The sequence below is a fragment of the Phodopus roborovskii genome, unplaced genomic scaffold (assembly GCF_943737965.1).
Source record: "Phodopus roborovskii unplaced genomic scaffold, PHOROB, whole genome shotgun sequence".
Taxonomy (NCBI): domain Eukaryota; kingdom Metazoa; phylum Chordata; class Mammalia; order Rodentia; family Cricetidae; genus Phodopus; species Phodopus roborovskii.
Genome location: NW_026126547.1, coordinates 557,277 through 580,920, shown reverse-complemented (window position 1 = coordinate 580,920; position 23,644 = coordinate 557,277). Strand labels below are relative to the sequence as shown.

Below are 23,644 nucleotides of genomic sequence, written 5' to 3'. Positions count from 1 at the left end.
CTGTGCCGCGCCGTCGCTTTTACCTCCATCGGGCTAGAGCAGCAACCCACGCCTGTCCCTACGCTCTACTCCTCGGTACACCTTACATGTAAGCGCCAGGCTAACCAACCCTCTTCCCTGCGTATCCCCAAAACAGGGGACTAAAGGAAATTACCTCAATCCCTCCATTGCAGTAATAAACATCAAAAACGTCACTGGCTGTGGCAAGGCCCAGCGACCCCTCGTATGGGCACACTTGTTCGTCAAGCCACGCGGCCAGATGCTGTCATCCGGCCTCATTCGCCTGGCTCTACAGGCGGCAGGTGAGAACCGTTTCTGTAAAAAAAAAAAAAAAAAAAAAAAAAAAAAATCGCTTCACCTAAAATTATACAAAATGACCAGGAGGACAGTGAGTGGGTGGTAACCACTTTGCAGAAAGAGATTTAGGAAAATGGCTAGTAACCGTGAACCCCAAGACGCTCAAACTCCTTCCATTCTTGGCTCTCTTCCCACCCTTCTCTGACTTTATTCAGCCTTCCTTGGCCCCAGGAAGTCCCATCTGATCGTATGCAAATTTCCCAAGCCAAGCTTGTTAATCTATTGCAAAGAATAATTGACTTCCACTCCTTCTCTAGCTCTTACCCAACTTGAATTCAGCCCCAGTACTTCCATTCCACAAAAGTGAGAGAGTTCCCCTCACCATCTGTTAAACTTGAAAAATAGCCTTTTTTGTAGACATGTTGCTAAAGATGATAAAGTATAACATTCCAAGCCCTACTCATTGCAGATGTTTAACAACGATGATTATTTGCATTATCTATGCTCAATAACAACAACAAAGAGAGCTCATGATAGGTTGAAGGTACCCCCACAGGCTGTTGGAAGCAGAGATTTAAAGGCAGGCTAAGATCTGAACAAGATCTATTGATTAGATAATAGCACTGTATTTTCATTTCTTGCTTTCAGTCACTTCTCAAGTCATAAAAGAAAATGTATGGTTCTATGAGTAGAAATAAATGAACATCATTTATACAACTTACTCATGAAGAGTTCATATGCATATATAATATGTATACCTACATGTTGGTATATCTACATATATGTATGTCTATATACATGCATATATTGGTATGTGTGTGTATTAGGCCATATATGATTGTATTAGGGTCCTCTAAAGGAATAGAACTGATAGAATAAATATACATATATTAAAAGATGATTTATTAGATTGCCTTCAGAATTCTGTATAAGTAGTGCAACAGTAACTGTCTCACACTGGAAAGGCCAAGAATCTGGTGGGTGCTCAGTCCATGAGACTGGATGTCTCAGCAGATTGAATCTAGTGCTGAAAGTTTGGAGGATTCTTGGTGATTTAGTTAGGATTTCTGTTGCTGTGATGAAACACCATGACCAAAAAGCAAGTTGGGGAGGAAAGGGTTTATTTGGCTTACACTGTTCATCACTGAAGGAAGCCAAAGACAGGAACTCAAACAGGGCAGGAGCTGATGCAGAGGCCATGAAGGAGCGCTGCTACTTATTGGCTTGCTTCCCATGGCTTGCTCAGCCCTCCCCCCTTTAAAGACTTATTTATTTATTTATTTATTTATTTATTTATTTATTATGTATGCAGTGTTCTGTCTAGGTGCATGCCAGAAGAGGGCATCAGATCTCATTTTATAGAAGGTTGTGAGCCACCATGTGGTTGCTAGGAATGGAACTCAGGATCTCTGGAAGAGCAGTCTGTGCTCTTAATTTCTGAGGCATCTCTTCAGCCCAAGGATTGCAAACTCACCATGGGCTGGGCCCTCCCATATTGATCACTAATTTCGAAAATGCCTTGCAGCTGGACCTCATGGAGGCATTTCCTCAAGTGAGACTTCTTCCCCTCCAATGACTATAGCTTGTGTCAAGTTGAAACACAAAGCCAGCCAGTATGCCTGGAGACATTGGTCTTTGGCCTACATTTGAATCCCTAAGAATTTGGTTCTAATATAGGTGAAGGAATGCTACAGCAACAGAGTAGAAGCAAAGTTTCCTCCTTCTATTTGGATTACCACCAGCATGTGCTGCACAAATTTAGGGTGGGTCTTTCTGCTTCATTTAATCTGCCCAAGAAAATCCCTCACAGGAGCACCCAGTAGCTTGTGTTTTAGTTGATTCCAGATGCGGTCAAGTTCACAACCAAGGTTATTCATCACAAAGACAAAGCAAATACAGTAAAGAAGATTTAAGGAATCCAAATGAAGAGTGTCTAGACATTCCTGCACTGTCCTTGTAGTGGTTCAGGAAACCCAGGAACGTGGGGAGAGAAAAGCTCGGAAAGGTGAATCACTGAGATGGTAAGCACAGCCTCACACCCTCACAGCTGTGGGATGGTTCAGCTCTTGTGTCTGGTTTTCCCGTGAGTTCTGAGATGTTGAAGAAAAGCCCCTTTACAGGGCAGGAGAGTTAGCTCAGTGGGGAAAAGGCATCTGCTGCCAAGCCGGATGACCTGAGTTTGATCCTCAGTACCCACGTGGTAGAACGAGAGAACCAAGGCCCACAAGTTGTCCCCTTACCTCCACATACACACAGTAATATACATGCCAACCTTCTGAATACTCAACACGTATGCATGCATACTAACACGTACTAATAATATTGTAGGAAATATGTATTTATAATAAAAATTTTAAGATTTATTTTTTGATGTATGAATTTCTTCTTCTTCCTCTTCCTTTTTCCTTTTTGGTGTTTTGAGACAGAGTGTCTCTGTGCAACAGTTCTGGCTGTTCTAGAATTCACTTTGTACACCAGGCTGGCCTGGAACTCACTGAGATCTGCCTGCCTCTGCCTCCCAAGTGCTTGGATTAAAGATGTGCACCACTGTCTGGCTTTGATACCACCACATGGCTTGTTATTCTTGCATATATATGCATGTGCCATGTGTATTCATTGAGCCCATGGAAGCCAGAAGAAGGCATCTGATCATTAAATTCCCTGGAATTAGAATTACAGGTGTTTATTAGCTGCCATGTAGGTGCTGGGAACCAAACTCAGGACCTCTGCAATAGCAGCTAGTGCTCTTAACCACTAAGGTATCTTTCCAGATCCTAATTTTTTAAAAGCCCCTCTGCAAACATATTTAGAATAACAGTTTGCATGACCAAAGGCCCAGGTCCTGGGCATTGGCCCAGTGGATAAGGCAATGGCCCACCTGCCTCTAAAGCTTTGCCCAGCTCACAAAAGATGCTTATCCCAGCAACACAGCAGAGGCCCTAAAAAACTAAGGGGACATTGAAAGGGATTACCTGTGTGGTGAGACTTCCATGAAATCAGTTATATACATACTTTAGCGTTAGGGATAGAAAAGCCAGGTCCTCGTTCATGCTAAGCAAGTCTCCTCTACTTGTTTCATCCCTGCACAAATCTGTACCCTCTGTGCATGGATTTGATAACCGATGCAAATCCCCAGCAGACCCTGGCCCTAGGAACATGACTCCCATGACCCTTCACTGGGATGTCCCAGTTTCCACTGGGTTCTCTAGGCAACAGGGAAGATAGACATGGTCTGCCTTAAATTTTTATTTATGCCACTGGCTATGTCAGGGATAAGATTGCACTTGGGCAAGAAGGGATCACAGCCAAGGAAGGCACAACCAAGCGAAACAAGTAGGAGCTTTCCGAGTCAGTGAGTCAGGGATTTGCAGACTGCCTTCCCTGCAGGGGCTTTCCCGAAGCTATATTTGCCCTAGAGACAGCCTTCGCTGGCTGAGGACTAAATGTTCTGGACAAATGCCAGCCATTTGAAATGGGAATCCTGGTCATGCAGGCAGCTTGCTTGTGCTATTCGTGATACTTGATGGCTGTGGCTCAGCACTATGCACAAAGTGGAAGGGAGCAGGCAGAAGAGCCTGCAGGGTTACTCCTGTTCCACAGCCTGCAGCGACTTCCCTCAGCCTCAGCAGGTGTGGGTCCCACCTGTGGACAGGTGTATACAGAGGAAAGGCAAGAAAATGAGGCATGCCTTTGGAGCTAGGCACAACAAGCTAAGCCTGGCAGTATCCATAGCAACAGTCACACACAGGAAGAGTCCTTACAGGGAAACAGTACTGTGGGCTATGGATGCCACTGGTCCTCATGGCCTGACTGGCCCAATCCTGAGCTAGTCAAGAAACAACTACTGCTGCACCAGACCAAACCTCACCACACCGACACAGGCCATCCAGAGGGCTCCTGCCTCACACTGCACACAAAAAAGCTGCCCTAGGATGTGTGAGAGTAGTAAGAGTGTTAGAGGAGCAGCCAGAACACGAGGGATGCCACCAGAATGCTGGATCTCCTAACAGGCGCAAAGGCAAGTGGGTTTGTTAAATGGGTGGTTTGGAAAGTTGGCGGGGACTTGCTGTGAGATTGTGTCTCTTAGAAATGATGACGAAGCTTTACCCGTGATACCTCAACAGTATGGCTGCCTAAACAAGACCTGAGCAAGTACAGCACCAATAGACATGCTTACATGGAAGAGGGGAATCTCAGGGGACCCCCACCCATAAACAAAGAACTACAAGCAGCTAAGGAATGCTGAGAACAGGAGAAGTCGTCTCCCCCTTTATGAGCCCCCAGTTGGTTATCCAAGTGGTCAGCCCTGAAATCATATACACAGAGTAGCAGTAACCAGACCGAACAGGTTGTAGTTATATATTTATGCACATCTATGTATAAACAGATAGCAGTAACGAAGACAAAAGGTCATGGGTTAGAGAGGGCACCAGGTGGGGAGAGGGGCATGAAAGGAATTGAAGAGAAGAGAGAAGGGGGCAATACCATAATTATCCTTTTATTTCAAAAACTTGAAAATAAAAGTAAAAGATTAGACTGAAAGATAGAAGAACATTGTTAGTTTTTACAATTTGGGAATGGAAAGGCTTTCTTTAACAAAACCTTAATCCCTCAGATAAGAAGAGGTTGGAATTCATGTAAGTGGATATTTATGTATGATGCAAGACACTCGTAGTCAAGTTGTATATTTAGCAGCAAACTGTGAAATACAACACTTGGTAAACAAAAGACTATTAGATGTTTTAGATGTGATATAAAAATTTGTTCCCACAGCAATGAGTAGGAAGCAGGTCAATAACAACATAGTTTTTGAACAAGAAACCCTTAAAAGAAGAAATCCAGAGGCCTAGCAAGCTGAGGGAGGGGAGGATGGTTGTGTGTGTGTGAATAGTCAAAAAGATACACTTGAATGAACATGCCATTATGAACCCATCACTTTGTACACGTAATACACATGCTAATAAATACTTGTAAAAGAGGAAATACTGGGACTGGAGAGATGGCTCAGTGCTCTTCCATGGGGCCCTGAGTTCAGTTCCCAGCACCCACATCAGGTCCTCACAACTGCTCAAAACTCCAGCTCTAGGGGATCTTATACAACTGGCCTTTGTAGGCACCTGTACTCACTACACACACACACACACACACACACACACACACACACACACACCACAAAGGAGAAACACAAGAATCAATAGACATATAAGAAGACAGCCAACACTTCACAGTTCAAACAGCAATGAGAAGACAGAAAAACCATAAAGACTTAACTTCTCAATGATTGCCAACAATATAGCCAAACTCCTAATGTTGGCAGAAGTATTAATAGATGGATAAATCCACTTGAAAATGTCATGTGATCCTAGCTGCCAAAAATGTAAGATTCATACACCCTTTGAACCAGAGGTTTGCTTCTACAAACCGTCAGTGACCAACACTCATACATATTTACTCAGGCAAAATGCCAAGATTTCTATCCTGGCCTTCCTGGAAACTGAAAAACTCTGAAACTGTCAGTGGAAGTTGATTTCAAAATACAGTGTCTAGAAAGGTCTACCAGCCATTCCTGCTCACTCCCCTGTTCAGTGTCAGAACAATAGTGGCTCAGGTCAGGGTTGGCAGCCACCTCATTCAATAAAATAGTCACTAGCCACACTGAAAAAGGCCAGGCCTGACTGAGAAGGACTATAAGTGAGAACCGCAGAACTGCCCAGGAGACCTCAGAGTTCCGGGTCACAAGCTGCCTTTTGCTCCAGACCACTGGCGCGGATTGAACTCTCAGTCAGCGCCCTGGCCTCCAGCTCCACCGCCTAGGTCTTGCCACTGTGGAGGCCAGCTCCACCAGGGATATTTGGGCTGTGATGGTGAGAGTGCAGTGATACCCTGGGCTACAAACACGCACAGTCACATGGGCCTCTGTTCTAGCAGTGTGGACCCAGCCCGGCTTGTGTGGCTCAGGCCTACTATCCAGTTCAGATTTTACAACAGGAGGAAGGGGAAGCTGCAAGAAGCTCCTAGCAGTCCCCAGTATACATGGCCAGGCTGGCAGCCAAGAAAAGCCTTTTCCTTTCTTCTGGTTCTCAGACACAGAGGCCTCTGCTACTTAGTAAGTGTGGCAGGCACTGACCTGGGAACTAAGCAGGTGGTAATGTCTACCAGGCTGCAGTCACTGTGGTGAGAGAGTGACAGAGTGGTCACCATGGGGACGGGAGTAGAAGCCTTTGGCCATCAGTCCCAGTTTTCTGCATGGTAGCTCTAATGACAGAATGGTCACCATAGAAACCACAGGCCCTCTAGAAGCACAGAGGCCCTAGCAGGAGGAATCTACTCCACACCTGGTCGGAACAGAGGCACTGACTGTGACAGAGCCCAGAGAAGAAAGCTGGGGCGTGAGGGACACGGTTACCTGTTGCCTCATTACTCAAAAGCCATCCCCAAGCCACCGGAGGGAAAGACCTTTTCTGCTGAGTCTGTCTAGAGGCCACCAAGCCCTCACAGCTCAGCAGAACTGGAAAGAAAGTCAGTCGACACTGGGGGCAGTTCCCTGGAACCGCATGGCTCCTCCTGGAGAACTCTGGGCCTGAGGAGGCCTTGGAGGGGAGGCATCCAGAAAAGAACCATGAAAAGGAGGAAGCTGTGATTTCAACGAGCTGAAGCGGACTGCATTCTCTGCGGCCCGGTGCTGGCTGTGACTCTGTGGGAGAAGCCTGGGCTATTTCTGCTTTGGAAATCTGGTGGGGAACATTGAAGAGTTCCAGCTCACCGGGGCTGGCAGCTGCTCAGATGCTGGATGACCGAACCAGGATGGAGGCCACCAAGAAGGAAAAGGTACCTACCTCATTTTAGAATCATCCGTTTGCATGTCCCCAACACTCAGAGGTTTGGCTGCCACCTGTAGGGTCTGCGTCTCAAGATGTGCTTGTATGTACAGGATCGTTAAGAGAGATGTGGTCCGAGGCACTTGTGGGGCAGAAGGATCTCTGTTTCCTAGACTGGCATTGTGACCCAGGAGTGGAGCTGCACAGATCTGGGAAGCAATCTGCCCAGAGACTCTGAGGTGGGGGAGGGGGAGTCAGCCATCCTATTGGGGTGTATTAGTGGGACGAAACTACTGCCTTATTTTGAGGTGGTACTGAACAGTCACATCAAGTCAAAGGCCTCTTCCTTGCAGGAAGCACTTGGCAGGGGGCCTGAGGCCTGCTGCTCCATGGTGAGGAGCATGGGGTAATCCCTTTCCCCAACAAGAGTTCCAGATGTTGTCAGTACTGGCCTTGGGTTGAGCAGTGAGCAAGCAAAGAGATGAGGACTGGGCATGTTTGCTCTGAAACATGAATGGAGAACACATACATTCCTCCCATTCCAGGGACGACAGAATTCCTATTCTGAAGAGAACAGGATTCAGTCGTATTGGGCACAGTTCTCCCTGGCTTCTCTCCCCTTGTGAGAAATGTCAAAGTCAGCACAAACACCCCCTTGCCTGCTTCTGTCAGAGCCGATGATGTAAGAAGGAAACGGCCCTCCAGCTAGCCTGAGAGGGCCCACATGATGCAAGGAGCAACAGGCCAGGACCCCGGAAATTCCCACACGTGCCTGCCTCTGGTGCCCTGGTTTATTTAGTTAAGAAATGTGAAACAGAAGGACCACTTCACAACCCTCAGGAGAAGGAAGCTGGTGCTTTTAGCACAAGGTGGCTGGAGACAGAAGATGGCGAATGTATGGGTTGATGATCTGGTGATTTCTCCGTACTGGGAAAGAAACTCCAGAGTGTCTGCATATGTATTTGCCTCATTTGGGTAGGCAATGAATCACTGCAGGAAAGGCCTGACACCCATTTGAGGTCTTAGACCTTGCCCACTAGAAGGGAGATGAATATAAATATATATATATATATATATATATATATATATATATATATATATGTATGTGTGTGTGTGTATACACACACACACACACACACACACACACACACACACACACACACCTTGATACTTTCCTGGTTTTTTGTTTGTTTTTTCATTTCTACTACCCCTCTTCAGAGAACTGCAGGGTCAGCTCTCCTTGTAAGCTGCTGTCTATGCCCTGGCTTCCCAGGGCTCCTTTGGGGTCCCCAAGATTCTTTAAAGAACACACACATCAGTTTTTGTCTATGTCTAGTGTGTGCATAGAGGTCCCTGACTTGGCCAAGCAAAGCACAGGTAAAGACTCTCAGTAGCTATGTAGCAAGAAGCTGCTGGCAGGACTGGATTCAGAAGGCGTTAGATGAACTGCTGTTTTCCCGAGACTCATCAACTTCCCCGTTCCTGTTCTTATCTCTGTAGGCTGTGTATACTCAAACCTCTACCCTGTAGCCTCTGCTATTGACTTGCTACCTCTTGCCAGTTGGAATCTTCAACACCCCGAAGCCAAATCTGTGCTTCTCTCCCACTCCCCAGTATGAGTCTGTCCCTGAGGGACGTGATGTCTGGAGCAGAAGACAGGCCAGGCTGGATCTAGAGGCTGCCACTTGGCCTCTTTGGGCCTATGACTGATTGCTAATTAATTAGAACAGTGATGTTTGCCTCCACCAGCTGCTAAGAGGAAGGAGAACTGTCTGTCAGGATGGTTAGCTGAGGAGATGGGTAGTCACACCAGAAACGTGGGCACTGAGCTAAATGGGCCTGCAGGTCTTACCCTGTGTAACGGGAGTCTCCTGTTGCCACCAAACATAAGAACTTAAAACAGCACACACTTGTTATGTTAAAGTTCTAGAGTCTAAATGGATCTCTTTAAAATAAAGGTGTTGTCAGAACTGGCTCCTTCTGGGCACCAATTCCTTTCCCCTTCAAGCTTCTACAGGCATCCAAATCCCTGGGCTCCCGATCCTTTCTTCTGTAGCCCTCTCACCCATTTCCATCATCACAGAGTCTCTGCCTCTCTTGCCCATTGGGATAACACTGGCCCAAACAGATAACCCAGGATCATCTCAGTCACCAGCTAAGTCACGTCTCCAAGACTTTCTACCACATAAGTTGACATACTCACAGGTCCCAAGGGACATGTGTAGGAACCATGGCCCTGTCTCTTCTTCTGTGCCATCTCCATCTCCCACATTAACACCCCCTCAACCACGAGTTCTTCCCTGACTCTCTGAAGTCCCACCAGCATTACACATCATTAGCTCACTGGGTTTGTGAACATATTCTCTTGCCAGAGCAGATGAAGCTAAGCCCGTGCCACACCCCCACTGGAGTGCTGCTTTGTCTTCATGTACCTGTGGCCTACAGCTGTCCAAAATATTATGTGGAAAATTCTAAAAGTGAGCCAACAAGAAGTTTTAAAAGATTTACTTTTTACTTTTCATTACATGCATATGCATGTCTGGGTCTGGGAATGTGCTGCGTGTGAATCCAAATGCCCTCACAGTCTAGAAGAGGGCATCAGATCCCTTGGAGCTGGAGTTACAGGTGGTTGTGAGCCATCCAACATGGGTGCCGGGAACTGAACTCTGCTCCTTTGCAAGAGCAGTAAGTACTCTTAAGTACTGAGCCATCTCTCCAGCCCTCCAACATAAGTTTAAAATTGTATGTTCTGTGTAGCATGATGAAACATCTCACATGCTTCTCCTTTGTCAATTGTGTCCACTTTTTACTGTATAGCAATATATAACATAGGATGTACTTGCTACCTGCCCAACATTCACTTAGAAGCTATCTCCATTATCAGATTGATTGACAACATCTCAAAGTTGTCAAAGTAACATCTGTGTGGTAGCCTAACTGCTTCATGATGCCTAGTGTCATTCATACATCCCATCTCATTATATAGGGATTAAATCACCTCCCCTCACAGAAGATGGGAGAATGCAGTAGAGCAGTATGGTTTTTTGGTTGTTGTTTTTGTCTTTTGTTTTTCAAGACAGGGGTTCTCTGTGGCTTTGGAGGCTGTCCTGGAACTAGCTCTTGTAGACCAGGCTGGTCTCGAACTCATAGAGATCCACCTGCCTCTGCCTCCTGAGAGCTGGGATTAAATGCTTGTACCATCACCTCCCAGCCAAGCAGTATGTTTTGAAAGAGCATTTATCATGGAATATTGTTATAATTAAGCTGTTTTATTATTAGTTATTGCTGCTAACCTCTTGCCATGCCAAATTTATAGATTAAATTGCATTATGGATAAGAATACATAGGAGAAATGTTGTATATATAGGGCTTTTTGTCTCCTAAAGTCTTTAACTATCCACTGAGGGTCTTGGATGCACCCTGCCCCAAGGATAAGAAAAGCTATTTTACTTTTAAATATAAAACAACCACATGGGCAACATTGAGTAGAATGAAAGAGCGGGGCGGGCTGTGCTCAGATTTTTCCAAGCTCACACAGCCTTTGCATTTCATGCTGAAGTCTCCTGCATGGCTCAGTGAGCCATGAGGCAGGTGGGTGAGTGGAGGGAGCTCCTGGTGTGGACAGGGCTTTGGTACTCTGCGAATGGGATACACATCCTTTCTGTTGCCTTTCTGAGCAGCCTGCATGGAAGGCTCAGCGGGAGGGAATACTGTCTGTTCCCTGGTTGTTTGTCCTAGGAGGGTTCTGAAGTGGTAAATAACTTCAGGATATATGGGGTTCTTCCAGCTCCTGAATACAGGAGAGACTGACTGATGCAGAATCCGTGGAGACAGGAGTCAGTTCTCTACCATCTGTCCTACTCCCCATAAACACTATTGGTATTTGACTGCTCTGCTGCCAAGGACTTTCAGCTCCTTCCATTGTCAGCGAGGGGGCCTCTTGCTGAAGGAATAAAGGTCCTCACAGATAGACTGCAGGACTGCTCTGGTACTAACTTCTTGGGTCACAAAAGCAGAACCTGACGTGAGGATTCTGTGCTTGGGATTTAGCAGTCCTTCTGAGGCAGGCCCAGCTTTTGCACTCGTATAGTCACAGGTTCCTGGGGGCCCTGGGAAGAGGCTAGGGCTTCCAGATTTGGTGAATAAAAAATTAGGATACTCTGTTAGATTTGAATTTTAGATAAACTGTCCCAAATAGTCCATAAGCACTATATTTTCTTTGCCAAGTTTAAAGGAGTAACTGCCCTGTCTTTCTAGGGAAGCTGATTCCATTTGAAAAGCAAGTCTCAGAGTGAGTGTGGCAGTGAGCTGATAGCAGCCATCTCTAAACCCTAGGGAGGGACAATGGCCCACCAGGTACCAAAGTATCTGTGGAAATATTTGCAGTGAGCAAGATGATTATTCATAGACATAAACATGCCTATTACAGAGCTTATCAAGTGTTAAGTAACTTGGTAGGTGATTATGAAATTGCTTTATGTCATGTGTAAATATTTAGTGGCTTGCTTTACCTGTGGAGTGTTTTAATAATAGTTAGTTCCTGGGTGGGTCTCATACCTTCTCTCACTTTTAACCCTAGAGTACCGGGCTCCTGTGGAGTAATTCTGCCATTAGTAAATTAGTGCTGCAATGCATTCCTCAAACTGGCTGTAAAAGGAGTGAGAGATGTCTCAGTTAGTAAAGTTCTTGCCGAGAAAAAATGAGGACCCCAGGTCACATGCCTAAAATTCCAGAGCTGAGCAATTGGAGATCAGAGAGACCTGGTGCACGCCTTTAGTCCCAGCACTCGGGAGGCAGAGGCAGGCGGATGCGGATCTCCTGAGCTCAAGGCCAGCTGGTCTACAGAGAGAGTTCCAGGACAGGCTCCAAAGCAATACAGAGAAACCCTGTCTCAAAAAACCGACAGAGAGAGAGAGAGAGAGAGAGAGAGAGAGAGAGAGAGAGACCTGGGGCTTACTGACCAGCTAGTTTAGCCAAATCAGTAAGCTCTAGATTGAGTGAGAAACCTTGTCTCAAAAAAGAAGGTGGCAAGGCCAGTGAGATGCTCCATATAGGATGGTACATGCTGACAAGCCTGCTGATCCGAGTTTGGTCCCCAGGATCCACATGATGGAAAGGCAGAACTGACTTCTGAAAGTTGTTCTCTGACTGTGCTCAGGCATGGCATGTTTGCATGCACACACACACACACACACACACACACACACACACACACAAACAGTGGCTTGCACAAGCACACACACATGCACACGGGCACACACACCATTTTTAATTGCTGCAAAAATCCTTCATTCACCCAGGAAGTTTAAGAGGGGCACCTTGGCTGGGATTATCTGGAGAAAGTCAGCAGGTAGAGCATGGCCTAGCCCACTCTATTAAGCCATCCCAGAGAACTTCAGCCTCTTGGAAGTAGACAAAGTGGCATCTTCCATGGGTCTGGATGGTCAGATGACTAGGGACATTCTTGGCCTGCAGGCAACTTAACAGAGAAAGTGAGCCTTAGGTTAGGAGAAAGGAGTTCTATGAACAGATCTTGGAGCTCAAGGAGAGCTTGTTGTGGTTTAATGTGAAATGTCCTCCATTGGCTCCCCAGATGGTGGCTCTGGCTGTTTGGAAAGGCTGTGGAATGTTTAGGAGGTGGAGCCTCTGTGAAGGAAGCAGGTCACTGGGAATGGGCCTTGAGAGCATATAGCTTTGCTCTATTTCTTGTTTACTCTCTGGATCCTGAGTGTGGATACAATGTGACCATGCAGGTTCTGCCTCCATGTTATCCATTCCTGTTGCCATGTCTTCTCACCTTGAAGGACTGTACCCTCCTGGAACTGCAAGCCAAAAACAAGCCCTTTCTCCCTTAACTGTTTTTGGGGATATTCTACCTCGGCCTTAGAAAAGTAACTATTGCTGGAATTACTTGTCAGTTCCCCCCACCCTTGAGCCCCAAATGAACACACAGACGCTGTATTAGTTATAAAACTGTTGGCTAGTGGCTAGGGCTTCTTATTGGCTAGCTCTTAATTACTAACCCATTTCTCTAAATCTTTACCAGAGAATGCCTGGCGTGGCCTATCCTCCCTGTCCCTTCATGGCATCCCGTTCCGGTTTCTCTCTGCTTACCTTTCCCAGAATTCTCCTTGTCTCCTAGTCCCACTTATCTTCCTGTCTTATGGCCAAACAGTGTTTTATTCATCAACCAATAAGAGAAACACGTATAGAGAAGGGACAGCCCCCATCAAGTAACCTCGCGGTAGTGCTGTTTCTGCTTGGCTCCCTCACGTCCTGTCCAGCCGGTTTCTCTTTTGCTTTCCCTTTTGCTCTCTCTCTCCCTTCCTCTCTCTCTCTCTCTCTCTCTCTCTCTCTCTCTCTCTCTCTCTCTCTTCTCTCTCTCTCTCTCCTGCTTTTGATTGGCCACCAACTAACCCCGTCTTCTCTCCACATCTCTCTCCCCCTCTCTCCTCTTCTGTTCCCGGCGCCTCTATGTCTCTTCCCTTCCCCCTCACTCCCCTCTCTAAATAACTCCTCATTTAAGCTCTATCTGCCTGCTGTGTTATTCCTCCGCCCCGCCACCTCGGTCACCCTCACCTGCTATGGAACCTGCTATGCTCTCCCACGTGGTCCCTTACCTTGGGACCCCACTGACTGGGGACCCTCACCCGGGACCACTCACCCCCACCCCTCCTCCACCTTTTATTCTTACAACTGTTACTAAAGAACAACATGGAGAATACAGTAAAAACCACCACTGAGGCCTTTCACCTGGAAAGCTACTTGTTAGTTCTCCAGAACAACGCTGGAGTTCCATCACGTTGCAGGGAACTCCTTTCCTGGCTCACTTGAGTTTCTGACATCCTTCCTTCTGATCCATGCATTTTATGCCCACTTCACATTGTTTCTATTTCTTTAGACTTCCTCTCCCTGGTGCCTAGGCATGACTTGCTAATGGCACCCTGTCCATTAGGGATATTGGGCTAGTCCAGATACCAGATTAAACTGAGCACATCTGAAGGTAACATGATAAATGTTACCGGGCCAACAGCTTAGAGGCTACTGATTCCCAGTCTCAGAAAAGCTCAGGTTAGCTTTTCTGATGGCTGCCAGATGTGTCGCAAGCACCACAGGCACAAACAGACCAAGCAATCTTCCAGAAGCAAAAATGTATGGTGCCTCATCTTTGCATGGCTCCAGAAACTGACCTGAAGACAAACACGTGGAAATACAGAAAAGCTGGGATTGGGTGTACTGGGCTCTCAGATGGAAATGCCTCAGCACCCCAGGATCTCAGCATCTGTATATATGGAGTTAAGCAGGGAAAGTTATGTTATTGCAAACAAAGAGGTGGGTTTAGCTAACCTGACTAGGAGCAGTCACTATAGGGGAGCAATCTGCAAATCATAAATATCCAGGGAAAGGGGCAGTGGATTTTTTTCTACACAAACCATCCATATTCACACACGGACCAGAGGAAGACTTTGTTATTCCTCTGAGCCTCACCTAAGGAAGGCTTTTACCACCACACAGGGCTTCACTCAATCTCTTTAACACATCTCCCAGATACCCCACAGTCTAGAAAACAACCTAGCAGGCGAGGACAGCGAGGACAAGCCAGACAGGTCTGTGCCCAATGCTGGGCATATTACCACCTGACCCTGAGACCCTGACCAGAATGAAGGCCCTATGGCCAGCAGGAAGGGACACTGGCTTTCTAAGGAACCCCCCAAAATGTGTCACCACAGCCAAGAAGCTAGCTCAGGGGCCACAGCAGTTCAAAGTCACAGGACACCAGACAAATGAAACTAGAGACCAGTTGCAGACAGCACCTCTAGGTTACAGAGCCATTGCTGAGCATGGTGAACCAGGCCTGGGGCTCTGGGCCCACAGGAGGCACTGGCTGCTGCTCTCCTGGCTCTGCCACACAGAATGTAGAGACTAGAAACCTAAGCATGCAGAGCAAGACTCAGGCTCCAACTGTGACAGTCGCCAACTAATATTGGGGCTAAAACCTAAACTGAAGGTGAAGAGGAGTTTCTGCCAGAGGCTCAGTTTTCAGAGAATTCACTCCCCCATTCAGCAGAGACAGCCTGAGTTCCATAAAGCTCTGGCTTTCCTGACCAGAGGCCTTTCAGGACTCATATCACCTTGGCCCTATAAAAACAGAAAATCTTGTGTGAATGGCAAGATTTACCTTCTAATCCCTATTCAGTCCTGTTGAATGTTCCGGCATCACACACCTATTTGATAAGGACTGAAACAGCAGTTTTGGGGGTACAAATTACTCGTGGAAGGAAGCTAGGAAGAATCCCCACACCCACTCAGAGACCTCCATCCCTCTCCATCCCTTGCCCTGTTTCCCGCCATCAGAGCTGGAATGAGAGTCCATGGCCCTAGATGCCCAGAAAGTTTTCTAGGAGCCTGCTGTATCTCTCGCATCACGCTCTGCTCTTCTTTCTGAGTGTGTAGTAGTATCGCAGTGGGATGGATCCACCTTGTCAGGGGTGGTGACGCTCACTTGTAATCCTAACACTTGGGGAGTGGAAACTGGAGGCTCAGGGGTTCAAGGCCAGCTTCAACGCCATAGTGAGACACAGACTCAAAAACTCAAAACCAAAGTATAAAACCCACCTTTTCAAGTGCATTTTGATGAATTTGGTCAAATGTAACTAATCTTCACCATCAAGACTCCACCGAGTTGGGTGGTGGTGGCACATGCCTTTAATCCCAGTACTCAGAGGCAGGCGGATCTCTGAGTTTGAGGCTAGGCTGGTCTACAGAGTGAGTTCCAGGGCAGCCAGGAATACACAGAGAAATCATGTCTCAAAAAACAAAACTACAACAAAAGACTCCTTCCACCACTCCAAGAGGCCCCTCGATCCTGCCCCCTTGCTGTCAATCACTCCAGTCCTTGGGAATCTAGGTTCTGTTTTTGTCCTTCTTTATTTGCCTTTCCCGGAACATCATCTGTAAGTGGAAGCCCTGAGTCCAGTCTGTTGCAGCTGGCTTTTCCCTTGGCAGTGAGCTTTGCTACATCAGCAGCACGCTGTTCTTTGCCCCTTCTCATTGCTCAGCAGTGTCAGCATCTGGGTTGTTCCCAGCCCAAGCTGTCATGTGTAAAGCTTTCGTGAACATGCTAGCACATCGTTGTGTGTACATGGGCGTTCTTTTGGGGAGCAGTGAATGATGTCTGGAATGACATTGTGTAAGTAGGCATTCAAACCTTAGAAGACACTGGGAAAATGTTTCCCCCAGTGGGGGTAGCATTTGCCTTGGCCAGGACAGGGTGAGAGGGTTCCAGTTGCTGTACATCCTCCTCAGCTCCTGCTTCGTCCAAGTTTTAAATTGGAGTCATCCTGGGGTTATGCAGTGTGCTCTTAAGTTCCACATTCTCTTTTGGACTAATGATGCTACATAGGTTTTTGTATCTATGCTGGTCAACCTTTGAAGATGTTCTCATCTTACTGAGTTAGCAAGACTGTGTATTCTAGCCAGGTGTGTGCATGATGAGGCGGGTAGCTCTGTATACATCCTGAGGGCATAAGTCCACACGTGTTTCTATGAACTATGTCTACTACTACCTCTGCTCCCATGGCCTATATATACCCCAGCATCTCTCACCCATCACCCTGATGCCTGCTATATGATGCTCCAGCTTATTTGCCCCTCCTTCCAGACCTTGAAGGCAGATAGAACTTTGATTCCGAGTAAACCTGGAGACAGAAGTGCAGAGTTAAAGCGTAATTGTTCTCCAAGCCCCACCTACCCTGCTGTCACACTAGACAGAAAGCATCCCGCCTGTATACCCTCACATAACAGTCCCTGATCACCAAACACCTTCACTGACATCACTCAGTCAGTAAGTCATATTTGTCCCAAGTCATTGGCAAGACTTTCATAAGCTTATTTTTCATTGTTGTTCTGGAGATCAAACCACAGGGCCTTGTGTATCTAGGCAAGCCCTCTTCAGTAAGCAGACTTTTCTGCCTGGCCAGCTGCTCCACAAATAACCACACAGAGACAAGATGAATTATAATTGCCTGGCTTCTATCATAAGCTTGTTTTTAGCTTGCTTTTCTAACTTAAATTAACCCATTTCTATTAATCTATGTGCTGCCCTGAGGCTCGTTTACCTCATGGATGTAATTTCCATCCTGTTAGCTCTGCATCTCCTGGCATCCCCTCTGACTCCACCCTTTTTCTCCTGCCTAGCCATCGGCCAATCAGCTTTATTAACAATGAATGACCTGTCTTCACAGTGTACGAAAAGATTGCATCTCTAGCCCTAAAGCATAGTTTTTGGCATCTGGGCTTGGCGTTTGCACAAGGAGAGGGTTCCACATCACTATCCATTCCAACTATGGGCACCTCTCCTCTTGTCTTCCTGAGTGAAGTTTTAAATGATTTACATAATCTGAAAACCTTCCATCTCTTCTCGTTTTTGAAATGCACTCATTTAAGACACATATATCTCTCATGAGCCTTCCAAGCTCCCTGAATCTGTAACTAATCCCTTTCTTGAGTTGTTTGTGTCTTTCCTGTTATATTTTATATCATGCAATGGCAGTCTATATTTTTTGTCTTTTCTGTATGTATGTGGTGTGTGTGGGTGTGAGAGAGAGAGGAAGGAAGAGAAAGGGAGAGGGAGAGGGAGAGGGAGAGAATGTAGAGGAATGCATGACACCTCACACATGTGAAGACCAAGGACAACCTTGGCTGCCACCGTGTTGGAAGCAAGGTCTCTCTTACTGTTCACTGCAGCATAACCCACAGAGGATGAGGTCACTGTAGGCTATCTATACCCTTTGCTATTGTCCGATCCCCAGCTCACTCCCTGCCAGCACCACCACTGGCCTTTGCAGTCCCTCTGCCCCTTTTCATTCTGGTCTGCCTTCCTCCCTTCTCACAAGTGTTGTGTCTTGCAAGTCTCTGTTGGTCTGGTGCATAATTACGAAGCCCGTTGCCTTGCCAAATGGGTTCTGAACCCAAATTCAAAGATGACAACTGGTGTGATCTTGTACATTTTGACTAGCTTTAGTGGAATATCTGTGTTTGGTACCATTGCCTTCCCAGGGTGGAGGACATCCTTGACCATTTGTTTCCTTGGCAGCAGACAGTCATGAACTTCCTGGTCTAGACAGCTATTGAGTCATTCATGGTGGTGTTGATCCTTGAGCAGCCAAAGAGTGGAAGGAAAAGCTAGCAGTTTGAATTTCTATGAAACTGTTTCTCTCTTTTACTGGACACTAAACTCCCAGGAAGTTAAACCCCAATTTCTAGAAGTTTTTGCTTCTGCAGCACTTGTAACTAACGCTGGAACAAGACGGGCCAGATTAGCATGATTGTGCCGAGAATGGTGTAAAAAGTCATGAACTGTTCCTTATTTCCTAAATACAGTTGTCCCGAGTACTGCAATAAATAAAGATCAGTAGGCAGTAGATAGATAGACAGACAACAGAAAAATAGTTATTTTTTTAAAAGTCACTTTTGTAACCTCACATTGAGAACGAACTTTGATACTCAGCATTATTGAAGGAATGAGTGATCTCGTATCCTGTTCAGATCTCTTGCTGATCACCAATCCTAGCATCTGGTGTCAATCAGGATGCTTCATTGCTGTAACCTGTCCTACGTGTTTTTCACCGTGTAGTTCAGTGTGGGAGGTTTGACAGGTGGGAAGTTCGCCACATAGTTGGGAATCCAGGCTTCTTCAAGCCCATGGCTGTCCCTATCCCTAAAACCAAACCATTGTGTCTGCTGGGGAAAGACAGGCAGAGATAGTGTCTTTGTAAGCATGTGGGCCTAGAAATGGTACAGTCACTCAAATTCCATGGAGGCAGCTTGCTTCAAAGGAGGCTGAGAAAGACATAGCAACCAGCGGTGCATTATTATCATCGTTCCATCGTGGACAAAGAGGCCATGCATTTGGGTCCACTCTTTCATAGTGCACTCCTTTGCCTGCCCCAGTTCACATATCCATGCACACCGCGTCTTTTCACACCTAGAACACGCATCAATTCATGCAGTTCCTGCATCCAAGGCAAAATACAGGATCTTAGAGGCAGGAGATGGGGCTCTCCATAGGTATGGATAATATTGATTATTGGTAATCATCATAAATGAAAAACTAGTTAACCATCCAACGATGGATTACAGAGCATGAACAGAGAATCTTTGTTGGGTTTCCATCACTGCAATAAATACACAACATCATCAACTTATAAAGAGATAAGGTTTACTTTGGTCCAGTTTTAAAATCATCCCTGTCCTTGACTGGTTAGCCCTGCTGCTCGGGACTCATGACACAATTCTGACACAAGATTGTAACGGAGTAAAACCACTCACCTTGTGGCTGGAAAGTGAGAGAACGAAGCAGAAGGGCTGGACTCACACTATGTCCTCACAGGAACCACCCCCCCATGACCCAAAGGGTTCCCTATCCCTACTGAACCTTGGGGTGACATTTAAGAACCAAACTGAAGTATCAGCTCCCATCCAGAAAGAGAAAGAAGAAACAAAATCCATAGCAATGAGGATGTGTCACCATGCAGGGCCTGGGTGAACACCCTTGCCAGTGAGTATTCCTTGAGAGAGAGCACTTGGCCCTCCTCTGTGGGGAGCTCACCCCGCCCCAGTCTCAGCCCTCCCTTTGGAAGGTCCGTGGGCACTTCCTGGTGATAATATATGGGTCCCAAGACTTATCTCTTGTTTGAATAATCAAAGACTTCTTTCCCAGCCAAGCTTATGGGTTCCCCCCCCTCACAAGCCCCATAGATATTTCTTTTCTTGCGTGGTTACCAATGGATCCTCCTCCTCTGGCTTTTATAGCTCCCTACTTTCTCCTAACAGTGGGACATTGAGGCACCCGGTACAGCACACTGGGGTGAAAAGTTCCATCACGTTAATCTTCAGCCGGTGTGAGTCCCTTTGTTTCACTGAGATATCCAGAGTGGCTTCTGCCAAGGTGACCTCAGGTTAAGCTCCAGTTTTGGACCAGTCAAGAAGTACTTAACTGCCCTGGCCTCACTTAAGGGCCACATGGTACCTGTGTAGTACCAATAACTATGCAAAGCACCTACCAGTAAAAAATTGTTGAATAAGAGAAGAGTGTGATTGTGGCTAAGGAAGTAAAACAGCTGCTTTTACTATGAAAATGGAATGCTTATTTGTCATTCTCTCCTTTTTTTATTGTGATGAAAGTATATATGTACACACACACACACACACACACACATATATACATACATATCACAAAATTTGTTATTGTAACCATTAAAGATGGGAGTGTGTGTGTGCATGTTTTTAGGGACCTGCAAAGGCCAGCAGAGGGCAGCAGAACCCTTGGAACTGGAGTTGCAGGTCGCTGTGAGCTGGTGTAAGTACTGAGAACCTAATTCAGCACTCTGGAAGAGCAGCAAATAGTCTTAACCACTGAGCTCTCTCTCTCCAGGATCCATTTTAAACATTGTTAAATTGGTGCATTGGTGGTGCACGCCTTTAATTCCAGCACTTGGGAGGCAGAGGCAGGCGGGTCGTGCCAGCCTGGACAGGTTCCAAAGACTACTGTATCATTCCATTCAGAAACTCACTAACTTCCTACTCCCCCATATCCATAACAGGCACTATTCTTTTCATTCCAATGAATTTACCTTTTCATATTTACAAAAGTGGAATCATCATATATCCCTTCTTATAAGGCTTCCTTTACTTAGCATAATGTTGTTGAGGTTGATCTATGCTGTATTGTATATAAAACAGCATTTCCCGGTTTGCCACATATCCTTTCCTTCATTCATCAATTGATAAGTAGCTGGTGTGTATAGGTAGAGTTTTCCTGTCCCAGTAGTGCTCCCAAGTTACCACTCAGAAACGTAATAGTCATTATAAATGTCCAGCTGGTAGCTCAGGCTAGTTACTAGCTAACTCTTACTCTTTAAATTAACCACATTTCTTATCTGCCCTCTGCCATGTGGCTCATGGCTTATTACCTCATTTTCTACACATCCCAATTTCTCTGCATTCTCTGGCGTCTCCTCTGACTCCACCCTCCTTCCCCAACCTTAGTTTGGCTGTCTTGCCTATACTTCCTACCTGGCTACCGGCCAGTCATCTTTTTATAAACAATGAGAGCAACACATTTTCACGGTGTACAAAGGGATTACTTCACAACAGGTATGTTCCTACTTTTTGGCTGTTGTGAATAGCACTCCTATGACCAACCATTTGCATACAAGAATTTGTTTGAGCCCCTGTTTCAGTTTTGTTTTGGTTTTTTTTGTTTGTTTGTTTGGGTTTTTTGTTTTGTTTTGTTTTGTTTTTTTAGCCTGTCCTGGTGTCCTGGAACTATCTCTGTAGACCAGGTTGGCCTCGAACTCACAGAGATTCTCCTGCCTCTGTCTCCCAAGTGCTGGAATTAAAGGCGAGCGCCACCAACGCCTGGCTTCACTTCTTTAAGAGAACATCCTTAGTGGTGCAATTGCTGGGTCATATAGTATTCTCTATATTAACTTCACAATGAATCATGAAGCTGTTTTGCACAACAACTGAATCATTTACATCTCTAGCAGCAATGTATGAGGGATCCAAATGCTGTCCTCTGCCAATATTTCACCATAGCCAACACTTGTTATTTTCTGTCTTCCTCCCTAGCCTCTTTTTAAGTATAGTGATGGGTATCTCACAGTTATGATTAGCATCTCCCCAGTGACTGACATCTGTTCACGAGTTCTTTGTCTACTCTAAATCTCTTGAGAAAAATTGTCTGTTCTAATCCTTTGCCCAATATATGGGGTATTTGCTTTCTTGTTGTTGTTGAGTTGTATGAGGTTTCCATATTTACATATGTGAATTAAGTCCTTAATAGAAGCAAGGTTTGCAAATATTTTCTTTCATTCAGTGCTCTCTTGATAGTGCCCTTCTACCCACTAAGTTTGTTGTTGCTGCTGTTATCTGAGATGGGGAACTTGCTGTGTTGCCCAGATTTGCCTTGAACTTCTAGGTTCAAATTATCTTCCTGCCTCAGCCTCCTTAGGCTCTAGAGCTACTGAACAGGCCACCATACATGGCTCTTAAATGTTGATGGAGTCTGATTATCTGTCACTTCTTGTTGCCAGTGTCCTTTGTGTCACTTCTAAGAAGTTTTTCCAGGGCTGGGTGTGTAGCTCAGTGGCAGAGCATCACTGACATAAAGACCTAGACTTAATCCTCAACACTACAAAAAAAAGTTTAAATGGCCACTGTTAAATCTACAAAGATTTATCTCATATCTTCTAAGAGTGATCTGATTTCACCATTTTAATACATTTCTTTTTAAATTAACTTTTGATTGGCATATGAAGTGTGATATCCTCACACATATATAACATTACCACCGGGTTCCACACACCCTGTTATGGTATTGGGAAAGAATTCAACTTCATTCTTAGGTACATGGATACCAAATTTAACCATCATTTGCCATAGGGACTGTTTTTCTTCCATTGAATTGTCTTGACACCTTTGCCAAAAATCAAGTGATCATCAAGGGAGGTGTTGTTTCCGGGTGTGCTGTTCTGTCTCGCTGGATTGTGCATCCGCCATTAAACCAACACTGACCATAATACTCCCTTAGTTACCATGCCACTTTGTAGTAACATTAGACCTGGGACTATGGATCTTCTAATTGGTTTTCTTTTTCAAGCTTGCTTTGAATATTCAGAGTTCTTTGAGATTCCATATTGATTTCAAAATAGATTTTTCACTTCTGAAAAAAGCATACTTTGGATATTGATAGGGACTGCAGAGAATCTGTGGATCGCTTGGGGTAGTGTTGCTTTCCCAGCACCATTGTCTTCCAACACATAAACACTGGAGCCTTCCTCTTGCTTATTCATCAATGCTTTGCAGCTGTGAGTCTTTTGCCCCCTGACTTTATTCCTTCCTTGGTGCCGTTGTAAATGGAGTTGATCGGGTGCCTTAACCCAAACATTTTTATGCATTATCTGTATCTACATCATATCTAGAGATACGATGATGACATCTGAATTGTAGGTGGTTTGCAGTCCGTTTTCCTGCTAAAGAAAAATTTATAGGGGCTGGACAGATAGCTCAAGGGTTAAGAGTACTGGCTGCTCTTCCTGAGTTCGATTCCCAGAAACCACATGGTGGCTCACAACCATCTATAATAGGATATGATGCTGTCTCTGGCATGCAGGTATATATGCAGAGCACTCATACATAAAGTATAAGTAAATAAAATTTAAAAAGAAAATTTTTTAAAAATTATAAATTAAGCCACTTGTAAACAGCAGCATTCTTTCACAGTTCTGGAGTCTGGAAGTCCAAGAGGAAGTTGTCCGGTGATCCAGGCCCATTCTCATCTCTCATTTTCACCACCATCACCTGGTGGGAGGGGCAAGAAGCTCTCTGGGACCTATTACATAAAGGTATTAATCACACTCCTGGTGCTTTTGTCCTTATGACCTAATTACTTCTTAGAGGCCTCACCCTAAGGTTGTCCCACTGGTAATTAGAGCTTTTTATATGGGCTTTGAGAGTAGAACACA

The 23,644-nt window shown here is 45.6% G+C and overlaps 1 protein-coding gene across 2 annotated transcripts in view; it reads left to right on the top strand.

Annotated features, from left to right (window-relative positions):
* Positions 1-6,587: 6,587 nt before the first annotated feature.
* Gck (glucokinase) overlaps positions 6,588-23,644 on the top strand; it is a 36,887-nt gene continuing 19,830 nt past the window's right edge. The window contains exon 1 of one of the 2 annotated variants that reach the window (XM_051200584.1): positions 6,588-7,125. Coding sequence is in view for 1 of the 2 variants with exons in the window: in XM_051200582.1 (XP_051056539.1) it covers positions 7,081-7,125 (45 nt within the window). In the remaining variant the exon portion in view is untranslated. The remainder of the gene's footprint in view (positions 7,126-23,644) is intronic. The other variant, XM_051200582.1, reaches the window with a different exon arrangement.